This window comes from Oncorhynchus clarkii, chromosome 8, assembly GCF_045791955.1.
Source record: "Oncorhynchus clarkii lewisi isolate Uvic-CL-2024 chromosome 8, UVic_Ocla_1.0, whole genome shotgun sequence".
Taxonomy (NCBI): domain Eukaryota; kingdom Metazoa; phylum Chordata; class Actinopteri; order Salmoniformes; family Salmonidae; genus Oncorhynchus; species Oncorhynchus clarkii.
This window is the reverse complement of record NC_092154.1, coordinates 27,803,332-27,826,735: the sequence shown is the minus strand read 5'-3', so window position 1 is coordinate 27,826,735 and position 23,404 is coordinate 27,803,332. Positions and strand designations below refer to the sequence as shown.

Sequence of the window (23,404 nt, the reverse complement as noted above, 5' to 3'; positions counted from 1 at the left end):
TGCTTTACTGGTCATTAGTTGGCCAAAATTAGGCTACATGAAAAGTTATCAAAATATATTAACAGCATTACCTTTTTTTAACAGCATTACGTTTTTTTTGGCTGACTAAGGCTGTGCGCTTTTGTGGTCGACAGACAGCTGTATCATGCAGTCATGCTCAGGAAACTGCCAGAGCAACCCATGCAAGTAGACAGTTAAACAAACCAACCTGCACTTCTCCCAGGCCATCTGGGCTCATGACATCAGAGCATTAATATAAAAAGTTAATATCTTCGTCTGTGAGTGATGGAAGAAAAATAGACTTCGGCTACAATTATTTGAATAATTCAATGGATGTTTTGTGCATTAAGGTGATTAAAGTGTCTTATTAGGAAGTTTGACTTCACTATAGGGTCATCTATAGGAATTCAGTTCAGTTAAACTGCATTACCGAAGCTGGCCTGTAGGTACACTTCAAAGCGTCTTTTCAGATCAGAACCCTGGGGCCTTGCTAGAGAGATGACGTTTTGTTTTTACAAAGTTCTCACTGTCGCAGTGTGCGTCTGTCTATGTGTCATAGCAAATCATGCTGCAAGATAAGTCGCAGCAGACAATGCTCTCTAATGGGTTTAAAATTTGGGAAAACTGACAAGTGTATGCATGTGTGCATCTTCTAAATTCTAATTTTGCCCAAAACAGTGGTAGACTCGAGGGATCACTGTCTAACACATTAGCAAGTGGCCACTCGACTGCTCGAGTGTTAAGTTTGAGATTCAGCCTAAATCTGTTTTTTTTTAGGAATAGGCATAGAATTACTTCTAGAAATACATTCCGTTGTAGCATGTGAAGAGGGTTAATCCAAGTCCTTATACCTTTTAAAGGGTTAATAAATTATGTTTTGATCATCTGTAAGGTCTCCTCCTCAGGAGACCACTCTGTGTGTGTTAAAACCATTTTTTTGAGTGTTGTGACCTGCAAACACTATCAGAAGGCATCTACATTTAGACTCCCCTTGTCTGGATCCCACTGTGGTTATCTGGTTTTCTGAGAACACAAGGCTGCCACAGACCTGATGAAACCAGCTACCTGTCAGAAGATGCTTACACTCGTTCACATTTTTATGATTCTATACTTGTGATGAAAGGTCAAGTTTCTGTCAAACCCACTTCTGTTGTTGCCAGGGAAACTCACACAAGGAGGACTGGGAGAGGCTATATGAGGTACAGGATGTCTTAGACATTTTGCAGAACTTGGGGAGAACTATCATATACTGTTATTTTGCACTCTGTACCGACTTCTGCCTACAATTGTATTACTAAAGGAGTATCTTAATACTTAAACAAAGAGTATGTGTTTTCTTTCCATTAATAATGTATGTTTGATAATTATAAAGACCTGATCCTTTGTTGAAGAAATTGACCAACACAAGTCGGATAAGATAGTAAACATATAGTAAACACATAGTAAACATATGAACAGCAACATTGACACATAAAGGATACAAATGCAAGATGAATGTGAGAGACGCATTTTTATTTTATTTGAGTCCTTAAGAGTCTATTGACACACATGTGCATCAATCTAAGTAACACAATACAAAATATGTATATTTTGCATGGGCTGAGTCTCAATCCACTGCATCCGCCTATGTCAGCCTTCTGCAGCTGCGATGGAAAGTGATCGAGCTACAGCGGTGTTTGTCAGACTATGAGACATCCCGAAAATTGGTCTTCTCACAAAAAATGTCTGTAGAGTCCAAATTGTTTGGGCTACAAACTAATACCCCACTATGAAAAAAATAAGTGTTAAATAAATCAAAATATATATAATATTTTTGATTCTTCAAAGTAGCCATCCTTTGCCTTGATGACAGCTTTGCATACTTTTGGCATTCTCTCAGACAGTTTCACCTGGAATGCTTTTCCAACCGTTTTGAAAGAGTCCCATATATGCTGAGCACTTGTTGGCTGCTTTTCCTTCACTCTGCGGTCCAACTCATCCCAAACAATCTCAATTGTGTTGAGGTCGGGTGATTGTGGAGGCCAGGTCATCTGATGCAGCACTCCATCACTCTCCCTCTTGGTCAAATAGCCCTTACACAGCCTGGAGGTGTGTTGGATCATTGTCTTGTTGAAAAATAAATGATAGTCCCACTAAGCGCAAACCAGATGGGATGGCATAATGCAGCAGAATGCTGTGGTAGCCATCCTGGATAAGTGTGCCTTGAATTCTAAATAAATCACTGACAGTGTCACCAGCAACGCACCCCCACACCATCACACCTCCTCCTCCACGCTTCACGGTGGGAACCATACACGCAGAGATCATCCGTTCACCTACTCTGCGTCTCACAAAGACACAGCGGTTGGAACCAAAAATCAACATTTGGACTCAGACCAAAGGACAGATTTCCACTGGTCTAATGTCCATTGCTCGTGTTTCTTGGCCCAAGCAAGTCTCCTCTTCTTATCGGTGTCCTTTAGAAGTGATTTCTTTGCAGCAATTCGACCATGAAGGCCTGATTCACGCAGTCTCCCATGAACAGTTGAAGTTGAGATGTCTATTAATTGAACTCTTTGAAGCATTTATTTGAGCTGCAATTTCTGAGGATGGTAACTGTAATGAACTTATCCTCTGCAGCAGAGGTAACTCTGGGTCTTCCTTTACTGTGGCGGTCTTCATGAGAGCCAGTTTCATCACAGCGCTTGATGTTTGTTGGGACTGCACTTGAAGAAACTTTCAAAGTTCTTGACATTTTCCAGATTGACTGACCTACATGTCTTGAAGTAATGATGTACTGTCATTTCTCTTTGCTTATTTGAGCTGTTCTTGCCATAATATGGACTTGGTCTTTTACCAAATAGGGCTATCTTCTGTATACCACCCCTACCTTGTCACAACACAACTAATTGGCTCAAACGCATTAAGAGGGAAAGAAATTCCACAAATTAACTTTTAACAAGGCACACCTGTCAATTGAAATGCATTCCAGGTGATTACCTCATAAAGCTGGTTGAGAGAATGCCAAGAGTGTGCAAAGCTGTCATCAAGGCAAAGGGTGGCTACTTTGAAGAATCTCATGTATAAAATATATTTTGATTTGTTTTAGACTTTTTTGGTTACTACATGATTCCATATGTGTTATTTTGTAGTTTTGATGTCTTCACTATTATTCTACAATGCAGAAAATAGTAAAAAATAAAGAAAAACCTTGAATGAGTAGGTGTGTCCAAACTTTTGACTGGTACTGTACATGTTATGTACATGTAGGTAGGTGTAAAATTGTCTAGGCAACATGCACATGTAAGTAGAGATAAATGTGATTTGGCAATCAGGATAGATAAACAGAGTAGCCACATTGTATGTGAAGGGTGTGTTTGTGTGTGAATGGTGGAGTGTCAGTGTAGTATGTATGAGTGTGTGGGTAGAGTCCAGTGAGTGTTCATAGAGCCAGTGCAAGTGCAACAAAAAAGTGGGTCAATGAAAATAGTTTGGGTAGCCATTTGATTAACTGTTCAGCAGTCTTATGGCTTGGGGGTAGAAGCGGTTCAGGAGCCTTTTGGTCCCAGACTTGGCTCTCTGGTACCGCTTGCCGTCCGGCAGCAGAGAGAACAGTCTATGACTTGGGTGTCTTGAGTCTTTTTTTAGGGCCTTCCTCTGACACCCCCTGGTATAGAGTTCCTGGATGGCAAGAAGCTCGGCCCCAGTGATGCACTGGGCCGTACACACTACCCTCTGTAGCACCTTAACATCGGATGCCAAGCAGTTACCATAACAAACTGCGATGCAGCCAGTCAAGATGATCTCAATGGTGCAGCAGTATAACTCTTTGAGGATCTGGGTCCCGTGCCAAATCTTTTCAGCCTCCTGAGGGGGAAGAGACGTTGTCGTGCCCTCTTCACGACTGTGATGGTGTGTTTGGACTATGATAGGTCCTTAGTGATGTGCACACAGAGGAACTTGACGCTCTCGACCCGCCCCACTACAGCCGGTCCATGTGAATGGGGGAGTGCTTGGCACTCCATTTCCTGTAGTCGTCCCTCCGTGTAGACTCTTTTTTAAATAGACCGTTATCAGACAAGCACAGAAAATGATTTCAGACCCCTCTATTTGTATTTGTTTTTATTAGGGATCCCCATCAGCTGCTGCTACTCTTCCTGGGGTCCAAACGCATTAAGGCACTTACATCACACATAAAACAAAATATAAAACAGTACATCATATAACATTATTACATCACTACATACTGTATCTACAATACAACATGTATAATACCACCATACATGTGTAGAGTGATTGTGCTAGCATGTGTGCATATGCGTGATTGTGTGTGTGCATGTGTGTGTGTCTCTTCACAGTCCGCTTTGTTCCATAAGGTGTAGTTTTATCTGGGGGGGGGGGGGGGGGGGGGGGAGATTCTTCAGATTTTACAGTTTGCTTGAGTTACTTGATCTGGAATAGAGTTCCATGTAGTCATAGCTCTGTGTAGCACTGTGCGTTTCCCAGAGTCTATCTGAACTTGGGGACTATGAAGAGATCTCTTGAGGCATGTCCTGTGGGGTATGCATGAATGGCTTAGCTGTGTGCCAATAAACAGACAGCTCAGTACTTTCAACATGTCAATACTTCTCACAAAGACAAGTAGTGATGCAGTCAATCTCCTAATTTGAGCCAAGAGAGATTGACATGCATGTCATGGATGTTAGCTATTTGATTTTGAATTTTAAGATCCCTTGAAGTTTTAAAAATATATATTAAAAAAATATTTTTGGCCTTACTGCTATTAGCCAATACAACAAATAGTCCCACCCAAAAATCAAAAGGAAGTTTGTTCTGAAGTGTCTGTCCTATATCTGAGAGATATAAGAAGGATCAGGAAACATTTGTTATTGTTTTGGACATGTATTTAACCCCATACTGTATATACTTCCATAATGTTTTTCAACTGGTTCCCGGGGGACCTTCAAACGAGTCTTTTGAGGCCTGTGGCCATCCTAGAACAAAACAACCGACATGTACGTTCTGACACAACAGACAGGATTTGCCAGATTAGCTGTACCAACGTTAGACAAGTCCCAAGACGCTTGTGGGAGTCGTAGAGCAAAACAGACCGAACATGGCATTGTGCTCGTGAGAGTCTCATCTTCTCATAGAGGTTCAGACGCAACAGGCGATTTTGCTAGAACACCGCTCTAGCTATGTCACCTTTCACTGTAGATGCGGAAGTGCGACATGGGGATTTTTGTATTATGTTAATTAGTATTCCGCAGGGCTCGGACATCGACCTTATTAAAGGCCAGCCTTGCTGCTCTGCTCTGGGCCAACTGTAATTTGTCTATGTTTCTCTTTGTGGCACTTGACCATATGACTGGGCAGTAGTAATGGTGCGACTAAACTAGGGCCCGTAGGACTTGTTTTGTTGAGGAGCACTTTATTACTGGACAGACCTCTCCCCATCTCTGTTACCGTTGCATCAATATGTTTTGATCATGACAGTTTACAATCCAGGGTTACACCAAGCAGTTTAGTCTCCTCAACTTGCTCAATTTCCACATTATTCATTACAAGATTTAGTTGAGGTTTCAGGTTTAGTGAATGGTTTTCCCCAAATAAACAGATAATAAACAGAGTAGCAGCAGCGTAATGAGTGTAAAAGAGTGTGAAAGTGTCTCTCTGAGTGTTTGTGTGTGTGTGTGTGTGAGTCCAGTCAATGTGCAGAAGTGTGAGGTAGTTGACTCGGTACCAGTACTCCTTGTATATAGCCTCGTTATTGTTATTTTATTGTGTTACTATTTCCTTTTTACATGTTTGCAAATTTTTCGTACTTTTTAACTCTGCATTATTGGGAAAGCGCTCGTAAGTAAGCAGTTCACGGTAAAGTCTACATCTGTTGTATTCGGTGTATTCTACAAATACAATTTGATTTAATTTGACCGTATGATAGAAGAGGAGCATTATTTTCTGGTCAACTCCGAGTATACAGGCAACATCTGAACCAAGCTAAAGGCTATAGCTGCTGCTTTCAAGGAGTGGGACACGAATCCAGATCCTCCTCATGGATTGCACCAGATTTGCCAGTTCTTGCTGTGGGATGTTACCCCACTCTTCCACCAAGGCACCTGCAAGTTCCTGGACATTTCTGGGGGGAATGGCCCTAGCCCTCACCCTCCGATCCAACAGGTTCCAGAAGTGCTCAATGGGATTGAGATTCGGGCTCTTCGCTGGCCATGGCAGAACACTGACATTCCTGTCTTGCAGGAAATCACTCACAGAACAAGCAGTATGGCTGGTGGCATTGTCATACTGGAGGGTCATGTCAGGATGAGCCTGCAAGAAGGGTTCCACATGAGGGAGGAGAATGTCTTCCCTGTAACACACAGCGTTGAGATTGCCTACAATGACAACAAGCTCAGTCCGATGATGCTGTGACACACCGCCCCAGACAATGACGGACCCTCCACCTCCAAATCAATCTCGCTCCAGAGTACAGGCCTCGGTGTAACGCTCAATCCGACCATCACCCCTGGTGAGACAAAACCGCGACTTGTCAGTAAAGAGCACTTTTTGTCAGTCCTGTCTGGTCCAGCGACGGTGGGTTTGTGCCCATAGGCAACGTTGTTGCCGGTGATGTCTGGTGAGGACCTGTATTACAACAGGCCTAAGCCCTCAGTCCAGCCTCTCAACCTATTGCGGACAGTGTGAGCACTGATGGAGGGATTGTGCGTTCCTAGTGTAACTCGGGCAGCTGTTGTTTCCATCCTGTACCTGTCCCGCAGGTGTGATGTTCGGATGTACCGATCCTGTGCAGGTGTTGTTACACGTGGTCTGCCACGGCGAGGACAATCAGCTATCCGTCCTGTCTCCCTGTAGCGCTGTCTTAGGCGTCTCACAGTACGGACATTGCAATTTATTGCCCTGGCCACATCTGCAGTCCTCATGCCTCCTTGCAGCATGCCTAAGGCACGTTCACACAGATGAGCAGGGACCCTGGGCATCTTTCTTTTGGTGTTTTTCAGAGTCAGTAGAAAGGCCTCTTTAGTGTCTTAAGTTTTCATAACTTTGACCTTAATTGTCTACCGTCTGTAAGCTGTTGGTGTCTTAACAACTGTTCCACAGGTGCATGTTCATTAATTACAATGAAGATCTGTGAAGTTATTTGGATTTTTTCGAATTATCTTCGAAAGACAGTGTCTTGAAAAAGGGACTTTTCTTGTTTTGCAGAGTTTATAACGAAGTTTGGTTCAGCGCGTCATTGCGTCTTTTTTATCCTGTCCATGCATTGGCCTATCAGTAAAATAATTTGAAATTGTCTATTCGTGAGAGTGCTTTGAAATGTTTTGGATGCTTTTACAATTCACATGCCTGCATACTTAATTTTGCATGTTCAAGTATCCACCCAATTTCCTAAGACGTGCTCCTCCAAACATTTACATTATTCAGTCCTATAATGCGATGTCAAAAGCGGATTTATCTTGCCTATTTAGAACGAGCCTCGCATATAAAATACAATTAACATTTTTGAATGAAACATATCTTTAGTGCAACGAAAAACTAATGGGAGTGTATGGTTGAACGTGCCTCGTATATAAAATACAATTTATAGGAGCCTAGTATTTTTTTCTTACTTCTTGAGAAGCGTGAATGTGCTGCGTAAAGACATTTAGGTCTACTTGTTGAAGCCAAGAATAACAATGTAACGGATCTCGTCCTCCTCTTCTGAGGAGGAGTAGCAAGAAGGATCGGAGGACCAATGCGCAGCGTGGTAAGTGTCCATAATGTTTACTCAAACACAACAGAACACTGGAACAAAACAATAAACGTGAATAAACAAAACAGTCCCGTGTGGTAAACACTGACATGGAAGACAAACACCCACAAATCAAAAGTGAAACCAGGCTACCTAAGTATGATTCTCAATCAGGGACAACGATTGACAGCTGCCTCTGATTGAGAACCATACTAGGCCGAACACAGAAATCCCAAATTATTAAAAAACTAACATAGACAACCCACCCAACTCAAGCCCTGACCATACTAAAACAAAAACATAACAAAGGAACTAAGGTCAGAACGTGACAACTTGAAACATGCCAAACCTATTTAGCGAAACTGGGTGCATTCTAAAAAAAATCTTGTCGTTTATTTTCGACTTCACAAAGTTATTGTTGTTTCAGCCAAAATGTTTTAAGTGTTAGCTGGTTATTTAGCACCCTCCATAATAATTTGGCTAATATTTTTTGGAAAGGTAACAATCAAGTTCAAGTTTTATTACAGGAGCATGGCATTCAATACAAACTGAAATCCATGAGCATGCTAGTGGAAACGGATTGTATCAGAGTTAGCTGATTTTGAATGCACTGTTAACCCACGGAAGACACATTTCAGTTGAATACATTCAGTTGAACAACTGACTAGGTATACCCCATTCCCATTAACCCACTGGACAAAACTGGTTGAATCGAGATTGTTTCCATATTATTTCTACCAAAAACATCTATGATGACATTGACTCAACATGGAAAACTGATTTGCAAAGAATCATCAACATATGGCCATTTCTTATTTTTCTCACCCAACTTTTAACCTAAATCCAATGACATGGTGACCTTTTCGTTGATTTCACATTGAATTCACATTAGTTGAAACCTCAACCAGATGTTGATAAGATGTCTGTGCCCATTGGGAACTGATACAAACTGTTTCCACTAGCATTGCTACATTCTCCAAAAGTCAGATTCTGGACATTGCTATATGACCAGCTAACACATTTCTAAATGATTTGGTTGAAACAACATCCTAGAGAAGTCTAATTAGCTAAAACTGGCTAAAATCAAACATTTTGTTTGAAATATTATTGTGCTTGCTCATATTTCAGAGCACACGGTGAAGGTTCAGATGACACCAATACAGACTAAATGTGTCTTAAATGAGGCCGTGAAAAGACCAAATGTCCCAACAAAAATAATATCTCAATAATCCTTCAGCAAACAAATGTCAAATATGCCAAAATGTTTTCCTTCAAAGTACCTTTCTATGAACTAAATTTCAGAAATATCCGAAACCCAATGGTATATTTTTCTTCCAGTTTCACTGTCACTTGTGCTCCCTCTCCGGCCTCTAGGTCACCAGGCTGCTCGTTATGGCGCACAACTGTCACCTGTCGCTCACCTGGACTCTATCACTTCCCTGATTACCTTCCCTATATATGTCACTCCCTTTGGTTCCTTCCCCAGGCGTGATTGTTTCTGTTTCAGTTTCATGTCTGTGTACTGTAGTGTTTCTTGCTGTTTATTTTATTAAAACACTCACTCCCTGAACTTGCTTCCCGACTCTCAGCGCACAGCGTTATATTCACACTGAATGACCCATAGTCGGGAATTCTATCACACTTATTCTGCAGAAATCACATTGTTCCTGTGCAACAGCTAACAACATTTTAATTCATGTAATTAGACAAGATAAAACAAAGTCATTCTGATTTTAATGAAAGTTGTACATTTTTTGCAAACACAAACAATAAATGTGTGTGCGGACTGAATCAGCATCTTGAATCTGGCCTAGTTATGCTTACATAGTCTTTATATAGTGTCGGCTCTGTGTTCGTGTTTGTTATATAACGTGTCTTATCAAGGCAATTTCTGTAGATATGTCAACTTTCCAAAATGCATTCAATCAGTTGTGGACATGGTCACTCTCTACACAAAGTGGTAGCTAACAATATGATATGGTAAACAATGAGGGTGCTTCCATTCATTTCCATCTGGGAAAATAAATCTCAAGCACATGCATGAAAGTCCTCTCTATGCAAGCATAATCCACAAACAGTTTTGTATCTTTGTAGAATTGGAATTAACATTTTTGTATGAAACATTTTTAGTATAACGAAAAACTAAGGGGAGTGTATGGTTGAAATCACTTTGTATTAAAAACCTCTGCATTAAACAGCTTAGTAAGTTCTTAACACTACTATTTGGTCTATAAGCATCACTAAATCATGTTGTACTGGAGGTGGTAATTGAGAAACTAAGGCACAGATTTAATCACGCAATAATACCAAATTTAGAATACATTTGTGCTAATCATTATCTCATGAAGACTTACCTTAGGTCGGGTTTTTTATTCATCTCTACATGCATAGCTATAATGTGCTTGTAGTTTTTATAGTGTAGTCTGTAGTTTTAAGCTTCATTGTTCATAGTGTACGTACATACAGTATATTCTGTTTGTCTGCCTGCATATTCTGTTTATTGTCTGCCTGTATATTCTGTTTATTGTCTGCCTGTATATTCTGTTTGTCTGCCTGTATATTCTGTTTGTCTGCCTGTATATCCTGTTTGTCTGCCTATATATTCTGTTTATTGTGGCAGCACCATTTCAAATTCCTGTTGCAAATTGTGGTGGCAGAATTTAGGGTGAGCTGTTGTAACTTCTCAATGGATATATTCTGTGTCGGACTGTGATGTTATGCCTTTCATAGACTCCTGTTATGTCTACATCCTAAAATAATGTTGCTTGATAAAATAACTGTTGCTTAACATTATGATTGTATTATCACCTCCCACTATATAATGGACATGGAAACCATTTACTCTTTGAGTTCTTCCCTGTGAAATCACAGATACATCTCCCTTGCAGCTGTTTGATTAAATATTGTTCTATTATTTCATTAAATCATCTCTGCCTTAATCTTTGGATCGAGTTTTCCACAGCAAAATGTATTTTTTTGCGAATAAAGGTGATTCTGATTCTGTCAATTAGACAGTCACAGAGGCTATTTGCCTAAACAGGGCCTGTGTTCATGTCAGTCTGCATTGATGTACTGAATATTTGATCAATTACAACAGCTTTAGATCTTATCAATACAGGTTTGTAGTGTTAGACTATACCTGTGTATCAAGCATTTCTTTGTTTTGGGCCCACACTGGTAACCAACCTTCTGTCAATCGGTACAGTCAGGTTGAACATCTGATCAATAAAACAGCTTTAGATCTTATAAAGTTGTGTAATAACAACCAGGAAGTCTACAAGATGATTATTGACTACTCTAAGCATTGCACTTTGCAATCACAATATGAATCAGTGATTTTCAATCTTCTGACCTACTAGTGGATCACGATATGAATCAGTGATTTACAACCTTCTGAACTACTAGGGGGCCTTCTGTCTGATTCTTATTGTCAGATTGTTCATTATTATATTGACAGATTGCTTCTGTATGGGGTGATCACAACAACCCTTAAATCCAGGGCTGCCAACACAAAAATAAGTCAACAAAATGGAAATCTTTAATTTCCAATTAAAATGCTAACTAAAGATTAACCATGATTAACCTAAATGAGGGAAGTTGCTAAATGAGGAAAGTTTTTTTCGGTAACATGTTTGTTTATGTGACCCAAGCTCTTACAAATCTCTTTACTGCTTTACTGCTGTTTGTGCTCGGTATAGAAGGTCTACAGACTGGACCTGGGAAGAGCAGACTCAATGTGAAAGTACATCAACAAAGTCAAAAACGGTTAAATCCCTGTGCTACTGTACTGAAGATACTGTACAGTGAAAAATCTGTATCTTTAAATAATTGATGCATGCAGTCAACTGCATAAATGTACAAGCAATTGCAATCCAAAGGTTTCTTTAAAATATCTTTGGCAGGCCAGAATCCAGCTGGACATGCAAATGGTTATTTACACTAAAACAATTTCCCACCTAAATTCTGTGTCCAGTTCCCTCAACTTGTCCATTAAAGAAAAAGATTGGGCACGGAAGTTGGCGCAAATAAATACATCAATGTTTTTTTGTCATTCAAAAAGGTCCATTGTCTCTCTCAATGTCCGGTGTGACAGGTCTTGACACGGTGAAGATGTCCTGGCATTTGATCTTAGCCTTGGGGGTAGAGGTCTGCGGCAGTGAGAGCCTCCTCTTCTCAGACAGCAATCTGAGAATCTCACTAACTTGGGCTTCAAGTGTTGATAAACGGCCACTCAGCATCTGGATATCTCCCTTCAGCTCCAGCTTGGCCTCCTGGAGAGTGGACTGGAGCAGCACCTGTTCAGACATGGGTTGGAAGGGGTGGCCAAGCACACCCACACTCCCAACCCCGAGGCTGTGTTCAAAAGGACTTCTCCCCATTGGACTCCGCTCATAGGGGCTTGGTGCGTCCCCTGCCCTGTCGATCCGAAGATCACTCTTGGTAATGCCACTGTCGCAGGAGTCTGTCTTGTGGAGTGCGCTCTTCTCGTCGCCCCCCTCTCCTGTGCTGCTGACGCCACCCCCGCTGCTGCTCTCCCCACCTTCTGCCTCCTGGCTCTTGCTGTCATCAGTCAACTGTTCTGAGGATTGGGACACATCACCCCATTCCTCCTCTTCTTTCTGCTGTGGCCCTTCAGGTTCATCGGGGGCCAGTGGCACTACTACTGTAGCATTCTTAAACCTCATCCAGCCTTGACCACCACCTCCACCCCTGGGCCGTACCAGACTGGTGACCCTCAGGCAGTTCTGGTCCACCACACTGGGCTTCAGCTCCTTGACCTCGTGACAACCAGTGTGAATGGGCTCCCCAGTGTGGACATAGGCCAGTGAACTCTGCAACGGGGTGATCTGGGAGACAGTAACTACACTGGAGCCACTGCTGGTAGTCCCTCCACCTGTGCCAGGTGCCCCATTCTGCATCGGGGAGCCATTTTGGTGCTGCAAGGGGTGAGTCTGACACTGTTGGTGTGGGAGATTGGTAAGGGGGTGGTGGTGCTCAACCTGAAGCCGGTTGCGCTCCAGGTCAGGCTGAGCTTGGATTGGCATGCAAATCTCTTTCTGCTGCTTGAACTTCTGGAAGAGCTTGCGAACCGGGTGGTCAATAGGAATGGAGAGCATTACTTCATTCTTCTGCTGCCGGCGCTCTTCCTCCTCCTTCTTCACATCTGCGATCTTTCGGAAGATTATCTGCAGAGATATTGCGAGGGGAAGAGAGATATATGCGTAAGGACAGGCTGGTGAATCAGAACATGCCTTAATCACAAGTATACTGTCTTGCATATACTACGCTTCTGGCAGGACATGTTTTTCCAACCACCATACAATTAAAAATATAATGCTATAATTTAATAGGATGAACACAAAACAACTAGCAACTAAACGGAGCACCAAAACAACTCATGCACATACTGAACTGAGCAGTGTTACTGATTGCATGTTCACTAGATAGAGTTTTGCCATTACTTGCAAATTAAAGCTAACATATAAACCTGAAGAGGCATAAACTTGTGCTGCATAGACCTAGAGGAAAACAAATCACTGTTAACAAAATAAGACTTAAGTTTATAGATTTTTCAGTACTAACGTCTAGCGACATTACAGACGGACGCCAAATTGTATTGAGAGAAAAAGTTTGAAAATGCACATCTATGATAGTTACAGATTTAGCAGATCTGTAATTTCCAATCACCGTATGTATAGTGCACTATGCCAATATTGTTGCACACAGTGTAAATCTGCTGGTAAACATCTCATAATAATGCTCATAATGCTGATGCACCTGAAGTAAAATGAAAATACAATCATAGCAAATGATAGATCATTTGATCTAATAACTGTTGAGATTGTCACATATATTTTGTTATATACACAATGGTAACACCTTGCGTTTAAACAATGAAAGACTGACACCTAGTGGCATATTTAATATGACATCAGCAACGTCTGATGACTGCCAACGTGACATCTGTGATAGGCTTTTGGGTAATGCATATCTGATAGACATACATGTAATAAAATCGTCTTCACCCCCTTCTCTCCATCTCTGGACCCTTTTGACTCTGGGTTTCTGTGCTGCCCTTAGTGATGCTTTGATTACATACAGTATTAATTTGATGGTGTTAATACATTTTTCAGTCCTCTTACTGATAACCCAGGCAGGCATAACCAGACCAGCTTCACAAACTGGAGTGGGCACATAGTTGCTCCTTGGCTTTCTACTCTTTATATTAACGAGGATAAGAGCACCTTCTCTAGGAACAATTTGGGATTATTGTATTTGATAATACCACAATAGAACCTGAGGCATCTCATTATGAGGGATTTATTTTTTAATTTGTGTTAGGTCTCGTTTCTTTATCTATCATTTAAGTTAATACACAGAGGCCACTACTCCAAGTAGTGTTTTTCTCAATGTCAGTTCAGGCAACACTGGATTATCTTGGTGGGACCTTCAGGCACTCTATAGAGGTAAAAATAGAGCAGCACATACCGCTTGTTATCTACTCTGGAGAAAGGGTTCTACATGGAAGCCAAAATGGTTCTACCTGACACCAAAAAGGGTTCTTCAAAGGGTTTTCCTATGGGGCCAACAGAAGAACCCTTTATGGTTTTAAATAGCACCATATCCTCTAAGAGTGTAGTAGCTTTAGAGACTGAGAGTGGAGGAGAGAAAGATCAAAAGATAGTGGCTGCCAGGGGTAAGTTGGGATCATTTGTTTTCTGCATTAAATCGAGGCAATCAGGAGTGAGAGAACAGCAGGGGGGGGACTTCCTTTTTCTTGGATAGACATCGAAAAACAGAAACATTTTTGTTTTTGCATACAAACCCCCCAAATACTTGATATTTAGATTTTCACATGTGGGTTGGTGTTAAATGTGGAATGCCTGTCACTGGCCAAATGCACAGGCAACATTTCCTGTCCCTTACAAAATAGGAGTTCTAAATCCATTCTATTAATCTATTGTCTATTAATTAATCTATTACTAGCTGTCCATACCGTGCCACAGTGCCAAGATAAGTGGGTGAGCTGCTGTGATACCCAGGCCGTGTCCAGAAACAAAAATTCTGATCTTGGATTTCCTATTATTTTATATACTTCCATGGTTGATTTCATTGATTCTCCAAATTAACTTCCCCTAATTGACAAATACTTTTTTTCCTACTACTTCCAAGTCAGTTGTAGAGGATCATCATTTTTTTTATTACCCCTTTTTCTCCCCAATTATGTGATATCCAATTGGTAGTTACAGTCCCGTTCCATCGCTGCAAAGGTCGAGAGCCGTGCGTCCTCCGAAACACAACCCAGCCAAGCCGCACTGCTACTTGACACAACGCCCGCTTAACCCGGAAGCCAGCCGCACCAATGTGTCGGAGGAAGCGCTGAACACCTGGCGACCATGTCAGCGTGCATTGTGCCTGACCCGCCACATGAGTCGCTAGTGTGCAATGGGACAGGAACATCCCTGCCGGCCAAACCCTCCCCTAACCCGGACGACGCTGGGCCTATTGTACGCCGTCCCATGGGTCTCCCGGTCGCAGCCGGCTACAACAGAGCCTGGACTCTAACCAGCTTCTCTAGCGGCACCGCTAGCACTGCGATGTAGTGCCTTAGACCACTTCGCCACTCGGGATGCCCCAGAGGATCATCTTGAGTGAGGTGTAGAATCACTGATATACAAATACTATTCCCTGCCAAATAATAGATTTAGTTAAATCAAGATTTGCGTAGGCCTCCCCTGGCTCAGGCTAAACCCCTAATATGCTCCAGGGCGGGGGTAAAATGCCTTGCTCAAGGGCACAAACGGCAGAAGGTGGCATCTGAAACTCTGATGTACAGTGCCTTGCGAAAATATTCGGCCCCCTTGAACTTTGCGACCTTTTGCCACATTTCAGGCTTCAAACATAAAGATATAAAACTGTATTTTTTTGTGAAGAATCAAGTGGGACACAATCATGAAGTGGAACGACATTTATTGGATATTTCAAACTTTTTTAACAAATCAAAAACTGAAAAATTGGACGTGCAAAATTATTCAGCCCCTTTACTTTCAGTGCAGCAAACTCTCTCCAGAAGTTCAGTGAGGATCTCTGAATGATCCAATGTTGACCTAAATGACTAATGATGATAAATACAATCTTGTGGCTCATAGCTGTATATATGGTGACATTTCCCCTGCACTGGCCAGGTACCTCAATGATGGCACGTTGACCAATGATGTTCCTTCCTCTACTCCTCGTCTTCGCCAAATTGAATCCAGCCTCATCTATGAATTTGATTTCCTGGGGCATGGGACTTGCATCCAAATCCATGATTCTCTGAAATGACAGTGAATACTTGAATTGCTGTATAGTAAAGTTCACTGGCAATGTTTCAAGAGTGTAATACTAGTACATTACTTACTTGCACATATTTGTACCGTTTATCCTTCACTCTTTGGGAATTCCTTTCAAATGGGACTCTGTAGATGTGCTTCATTCGGAGATGGTGTTATCTTAAGGATGCAGGCTATGGTTGGAAAATGGCAGGGTTTTCAATAATCTGTCGTTGGATTTCCCGCAGTCTTATGGCATTTGCACAGTGGCAGCCTCCTGTTAGTCTGTAAATAGACGCGTTCTACCTCCAAGTGGTGATCGTCTTTCAGTTCCACAACAACAAAATAGCATACAGTACAGTGAACACGACAGTAATACAGTATAAAAGATAAACATGTTACAAAGTCATATGGCTCTCAATTTCATACATACAGTACATGAAACATGGACTTTGTTTCCCCTTACATTATGTATTGGAATCTACCGTCTTTACTGTGCTTTACGTTGTTCTACTGTCAAGTAGTAAAAGTAGTAGATAGGTCCAATGTCTGCAGTACATACCTATTATCATTTTGGAACGTCCAGATGATGGACACTACGGGGAAGCGGCTCAGATTGGGCTGCACTCTCTGCCCAACCTCTCTCAGGGTCAAACCATGGTTGACGACATGGTCCACCACGGTCGCCCGAATTTCTCGGTCTTCCTCCACCTCTACCTCCACCTCCATCTCTACCCCTACCTCCACCCCTACCTCCACCTCCACCTCCACCTCCACCCGCACCTCCACCTCCAGCTCGATCTCTCTCTGCCAATTTTGCTTCCATTGTTCTCGAAATACAGAAGTACTCACCTGTGGCCTTTTTATCCATACCAAGGGTGTGATTGCAAAGTGAACATTTACGCATTTAACGTTTGCACATGTGAAGAGTGAAAGTGATCAATTGGTAATTGAACTTAGCTTGTTGAAGAGTGTTGCTTTTCATTTGCACACAAGATATTTTAGCTGTGAAGGTTATGCCAAAGGTAGAGAATTGTGTGTTGTGTTTGGTCAAATATTTGGTATAGAATTGCAATCTGAGTGTAAAGCAAAACATGTGCCAGTAGTATTGCAGATTTGGTGTATGGTTCTGCTAAATGAGTTACAGGCTTGGGTCATTGTGCTTCATGGGCCAGTTTTAGTGTGTAAAGAATTGGAAAAAACTCTAATAGAGGTAAAAATAGAGCAGTGCTTGTCCCTGGTTATCCCTTCATGGTCTTTTAGCACCCCTACATGTTCTGCCATTGCATGTTACTTCTCATCAACCAGGGAGCCTCCTGGGAAACAATAAATTCAGCCCCCCCTGCCACTTCAAATGGATTAAACTGCCACGTTTTTACTTAGTCGCTTTAGAGACTAACTGTGGGAGAGAGAAAGATCAAAAGACAGTGGCTGCCAAGGGTACGTTGGGATAACTTGTTTCTGCATTAAATCGGCGCAATCAGAAACGAGAAAACACTTATTTTCTTTCTTGTATATAAAACAAATCTACTGAAAAATGGCTTGTTTTTGCATATAAAGCAAAAAAATACTTCATGTCCCTTACAAAATAAGAGTTCTAAATCCATTCCATTAGTCTAATGTCTATTAATTAACCTATTAATAGCTGTCCATTACGTGCCAAGGTAAGTAAGTAAGTGAGTGAGTGAGTGAGTGGGTGAGTGAGTGAGTGAGTTGCCGTGATGCCCAGGTCCTGTCCAGACACAAAAAAAATCTGATCTTGGATTTGCTATTCTTTTCTACATAATGCTGCGTTTGTAACCAACTGGGAGGTGGAAATTTACCACCTATGAAGTTGTAAATTCCAGTTAGATGCATTCACGTGCTTTGATTTATTTTTATTTAACTTTTATTTAACTAGGTAAGTCAGTTTAGAACCAATTCTTATTTACAATGACGGCCTACCAAGAGCCAAAAAAAGCCTGCCAGGACGTGGGCTGGGAAAACTCTTTGAGAAACGTTGATTGGCTAATGGCCAACAATCTGCGTAAGCCGTAACTAAAAGTACAGCCATCATTCTTGTAAAGAAATTATAATGAAAAAACAAACATTAATTGATTTATTTTTATAAATAATGTTTTGTTGTTGCATTTAACTGCTTAACTGATGTAATTTCCTTAGTAGGCGACGTCAGAGGTCACCATGTGGGAGAAGTGGAAACTCAGGATCCATGTTCCCTCTATTTTTTTCCGGCACTGAGCAAATTTCAGGTCTTCTGAGCACAAACTTGAACATTGTGAAAATTCTGTGCAACTTCCAGTGGCGGTTTACTGTGAACACTGAGGCTGTATTCGCTTTAAGTTACAGTATTAGACCGTGGTCAAGTAAGGTACTGTGGCTATTTGATCATAACGTAGGCTGACCAGAGTGGCTTAGCATCAAAAACTATGGAGAAAAAGCATACCTTAACATTTTAAAACCTCTTAAGGATCGGACCCAATACATACATTTTATGTATGGGTGGACCCGGGAATTGAACACACTACCCTGGCATTACAAGCACCATGCTCTACGAAACTGAGATATAAAGGACCACTGTTGTTTGATGCAAGAAACCACTTTACAAAATAAAATGCATTATTATTCCCATACCATTATTACAGAGAATCAGACAAAATCATGCTACCCTCTGTCTATTGGCTATTTAGCTTCTTCAAGCCTTTTTAAAAATACAACAATGCCCCTTTAAGACAAAAAAAGCTATTTTCATACTCACTTGTGAAAAATGTCTAGAAATGTACAAAGGATAAGAACAAATGTGCACACTTGGCTACATGCAGCTCTCGCTTTGATCTCAAAAAATGACCGCTCATGCTGTAAACACAGTCCCGTTCAACGTGAATGGCACAGATCCATATATGGCAATGGTCTATTTGCATATAGTCCTACTGTAGCTCTGATTGTTTTTTCTGCACTGGTCTATGTAGAGTACGGTCTGAGTCTTGAGTGTCAATGCAATAGAATCCTGCTCTTGCATAGTTAGTTCTGCGAACAAAATCTTGCATAGTTTGTTCTGTTTCGGTATGTTGCATTGAAAGTGGATGATATTGATTGATTCCATCACAATTCTCACAGTAAAGGGAAACGTAGTGTGTTCACTAAAGGGGAAAACTCTAGACAGTTGAGTGAAGTAGTTCAATCTCGTGCAGGTTGATATTTCTTCTGTGCGGGGGAGTTGCGTTCCCGCAGATTAGAGGGAACATTGCTCAGGAAAAACAGACGAGTTTCTCACTACTAATTACCAGTTGGAAGGCTGTTCATGGGGATTTGTCCCAGTCGTATGTGATAAATTCCCACTTGGTCATGAATGCAGCACACTTCCATGGTTGTTTTTTGTAACTTTATTCAACTAGGCAAGTCAGTTAAGAACACATTCTTATGACAGCCAACCGGGGAACAGTGGGTTGAATGCCTTGTTCAGGGGCAGTACGACAGATTTTTACCTTGTTTACCTTGTCAAGCTCTAACCACTAGGCTACCTGCCGCCCCATTGACTCTCCCATTTAACTGCCCCTAATTGACACTTTTTATGCTACAAGTTTTGAGTCCATTGGAGAGGATCATTTTGAGCAAAGTGAGGTGTAGAATCACTGATCTACAAATAGTATTCCCTGCCTAATAATAGATTTTGTGCAGTCAAGATTCGCAGAGCTATGCCTCCCCTGACCCCGCCAAACACACGCACACCAGGAGGCTGAAAGCAGTATGGGTCAGCCGCAGAACAGTGCCCCTGGAGCAGATTAGATAGTTAAATTACTTGCTCAAGGGCAAAAGGCAGAAGGTGGCACCTGAAACTCTGATTCCAGCAACCCTCCAGTTGCCAGCTCACTCCCGCCAAATTTTTCCTTGTCCGTTATTGGGTCCAAAACAGCAAAGCTCTTGTTACTGGCCTACTGAAATATCCAGCAATTCACAGACGTGACATCTGTGATAGGATATTGAGTAATATATATCTGATGGGCGTACATATAATGAAATCGTCTCCATCCTCATTTTCTCCATCTCTGGACCCTTTTTGACTCTGGGTTTCTGTGCTGCCCTTAGTGATGCTTTGATTATATACAGTATTACTTAGATCAGTGCATTCGGAAAGTATTCAGACCCCTTGACAATTTTCTAATTTTGTTATGATACAGCCTTATTTTAAAATTGATTTGGTTTTTTCCTCATCAATCTAACAATACCCAATAATGACAAAGCGAAAACAGGTTTGCAAATGTATTACAAATAAAAATCAGAAATAACTTATTTACAAAAGTATTCAGACCCTTTGCAATGAGACTCAAAATTGAGCTCAGGTGCATCCTGTTTCCATTGATCATCCTTGATATGTTTCTAAAACTTGATTGGAGTCTACCTGTGGTAAATTCAGTTGATTGGACATGATCTGGAAAGGCACACACCTGTCTATATAAGGTCCCACAGTTGACAGTGCATGTCAGGGTACCCCAACAAATTCTGCAACATTGAAAGTCCCCAAGAACACAGTGGCCTCCATCATTTTTAAATGGAAGAAGTTTGGAACCACCAAGACTCTTCCTAAAGCTGGCTGCCTGGCCAAACTGAGCAATTGGGGGAGAAGGGACTTGGTCAAGAACCCGGTGGTCACCTTGATCAAGCTCTAGAGTTCCTCTATGGAGATGGGATGACTTTTCAGAAGGACAACCATCTTCCTAGCACTCCACCAATCAGGCCTTTATGGTAGAGTGGCCAGCCAAAAGCCACTCCTCAGTAAAAGGCACATGACAGCCCGCTTGGTGTTTGCCAAACGGCACCTAAAGAACTCTCAGACCTTGAGAAACAAGATTCTCTGGTCTGATGAAGCCAAGATTGAACTCTTTGGCCTGAATGCCAAGTGTCACGTCTGGAGGACAACTGGCACCATCCCTACAGTGAAGCATTGTGGTGGCAGCATCATGTTGTGGGGAGGTTTTTCAGCGGAAGGGACTGGGAGACTAGTCAGGATCGAGGCAAAGATGAACGGAGCAAAGTACAGAGAGATTCGTAACAAAAACCTGCTCCAGAGTGCTCAGGACTTCAGACTGGGGCAAAGGTTCACCTTCCAAGGGGACAACAACCCTAAGCACACAGCTAAGACAATGCAGGAGTGTCTTCGGGACAAATCTCAATGTCCTTTAGTGGCCCAGCCAGAGCCCTGAATTGAACCCAATCGAACATCTCTGGAAAGACTTGAGACTAGCTGAGCAGCGACGCTCCCTATCCAACCTGACAGAGTTCGAGAGGATCTTCAGAGAAGAATGGGAGAAACTCCCCAAAGACAGGTGTGCCAAGCTTGTAGCATCATACCTAAGAAGCCTCGAGGCTTTCATTGCTACCAAACATGCTTCAACAAAGTACTGAGGAAAGAGTCTGAATACGTATGTAAATGTATTATTTCCATTTTTTATTTTAAATACATTTGCAAAAAAATATAATACAATACTCCATATATATGGGGTATTGTGTGTAGATTGATGAGGGACAACCCCAATTTAATCAATTTAGAATAAGGCTGTAATGTAACAAATGTGGAATAAGTCAAGGGGTCTGAATACTTCCCGAATGCACTGTATAGCGTATTTTTCTTAAAGCTTGATGAGAGCATGGTTGTTCAGGGAAGGATGCAGGATAGTTGCTTAGCTTTGAAACATTCTCAGCACATTTAAGGAACTTAACAAAAGAAATGTCATTACTTTAACTGAACATTTCCTAAAAGTTCAAATGTGGTTACATTTCATTTAAATGTTGGTAATGTTCTAGGAATATTATCCCACTGGTTTGACATTGACAATGTTCTCAAATAGTTCAGAGAACTTTAAGAAACAATGTTCTTCTGTGGAAATTTAATTACTTCAGCATAACCTTTCCTACAGGTTCTCTCATGATTCTATTTAAAGTCATGTTCTCAAATTGTTCAGAGAACGTTAAAACGTTCTATAAAAACACACAAGAGAACTTTAGTAAAGTTCAGAGAACGTTCTAAGAATATTATTTAAAAACATGTACAGTACCAATCAAAAGTTTGGACACACCTACTCATTCAAGGGTTTTTCTTTATTTTGACTATTTTCTACAGTGTAGAATAATAGTGAAGACATCAAAACTATGAAATAACACATGGAATCATGTAGTAACCAAAAAAGTGTTAAACAAATCAAAATATATTTTATATTTGAGATTCCTCAACGTAGCCACCCTTTGCCTTGATGACAGCTTTGCACACTCTTGGCATTCTCTCAACCAATTTCATGAGATAGTCACCTGGAATGCATTTCAAATAACAGATGTGCTTTGTTAAAAGTTAATTTGTGGAAATTCTTTCCTTCTTAATGCATTTGAGCCAATCAGTTGTATTGTAACAAGGTAGAAGACAACCCTATTTGGTAAAAGACAAAAGTCCATATTATGACAAGAACAGCTCAAATAAGCAAAGAGAAATGACAGTCCATCATTACTTTAAGACATGAAGGTCAGTCAATATGGGCAATTTCAAGAACTTTCTTCAAGTGCAGTCCCAACAACCATCAAGCGCTATGATGAAACTGGCTTTCATGAGGACCGCAACGGGAAAGGAAGGCCCAGAGTTACCTCTGCTGCAGAGGATAAGTTCATTAGAGTTAACTGCACCTCAGATTGCAGCCCAAATAAATGCTTCACAGAGTTCAAGTAACAGACACATCTCAACATAAACTGTTCAGAGGAGACTGTGTGAATCAGGCTTTCATGGTCAAATTTCTTCAAAGAAACCACTACTAAAGGACACCAATCAGAAGAAGAGACTTGCTTGACCCAAGAAACACGAGCAATGGACATTAGACAGGTGGAAATCTGTCCTTTGGTCTGATGAGTCCAAATTTTAGATTTTTGGTTCCAACCGCCGTGTCATTGTGAGACGCAGAGTAGGTGAACGGATGATCTCCGCATGTGTGGTTCACACTGTGAAGCATGGAGGAGGAAGGGTGATGGTGTGTTGCTGGTAACACTGATTTATTTAGAATTCAAGGCACATTTATGTAACATGGCTACCACAACATTCTACAGCGATACACCATCCCATCTGGTTTGCACTTAGTAGGACTATCATTTGTTTTTCAACAGGACAATGACCCAACACCTCCAGTCTGTGTAAGGGCTATTTTACCAAGAAAGAAAGTGATGGAGTGCTGCATAAGATGACCTGGCCTCCACAATCACCCGATCTAAACCCAATCAAGACTGTTGGAAAAGTATTCCAGGTGAAGGTGGTTGAGAGAATGCTGAGAGTGTGCAAAGCACTCAAGGCAAAGGGTGGCTACACCTTTTTGGGTAGTACATGATTCCATATGTG

General features: G+C 41.4%; 1 protein-coding gene across 1 annotated transcript in view; it reads right to left on the bottom strand.

Annotated features, from left to right (window-relative positions):
• Nucleotides 1–11,778: 11,778 nt before the first annotated feature.
• The window catches only part of LOC139415619 (potassium voltage-gated channel, subfamily H (eag-related), member 5a), a 117,453-nt gene continuing 105,827 nt past the window's right edge, over nucleotides 11,779–23,404 (bottom strand). The window contains exon 12 of the mRNA XM_071163734.1: nucleotides 11,779–12,912. Coding sequence (XP_071019835.1) covers nucleotides 11,779–12,912 — 1,134 coding nt within the window. The remainder of the gene's footprint in view (nucleotides 12,913–23,404) is intronic.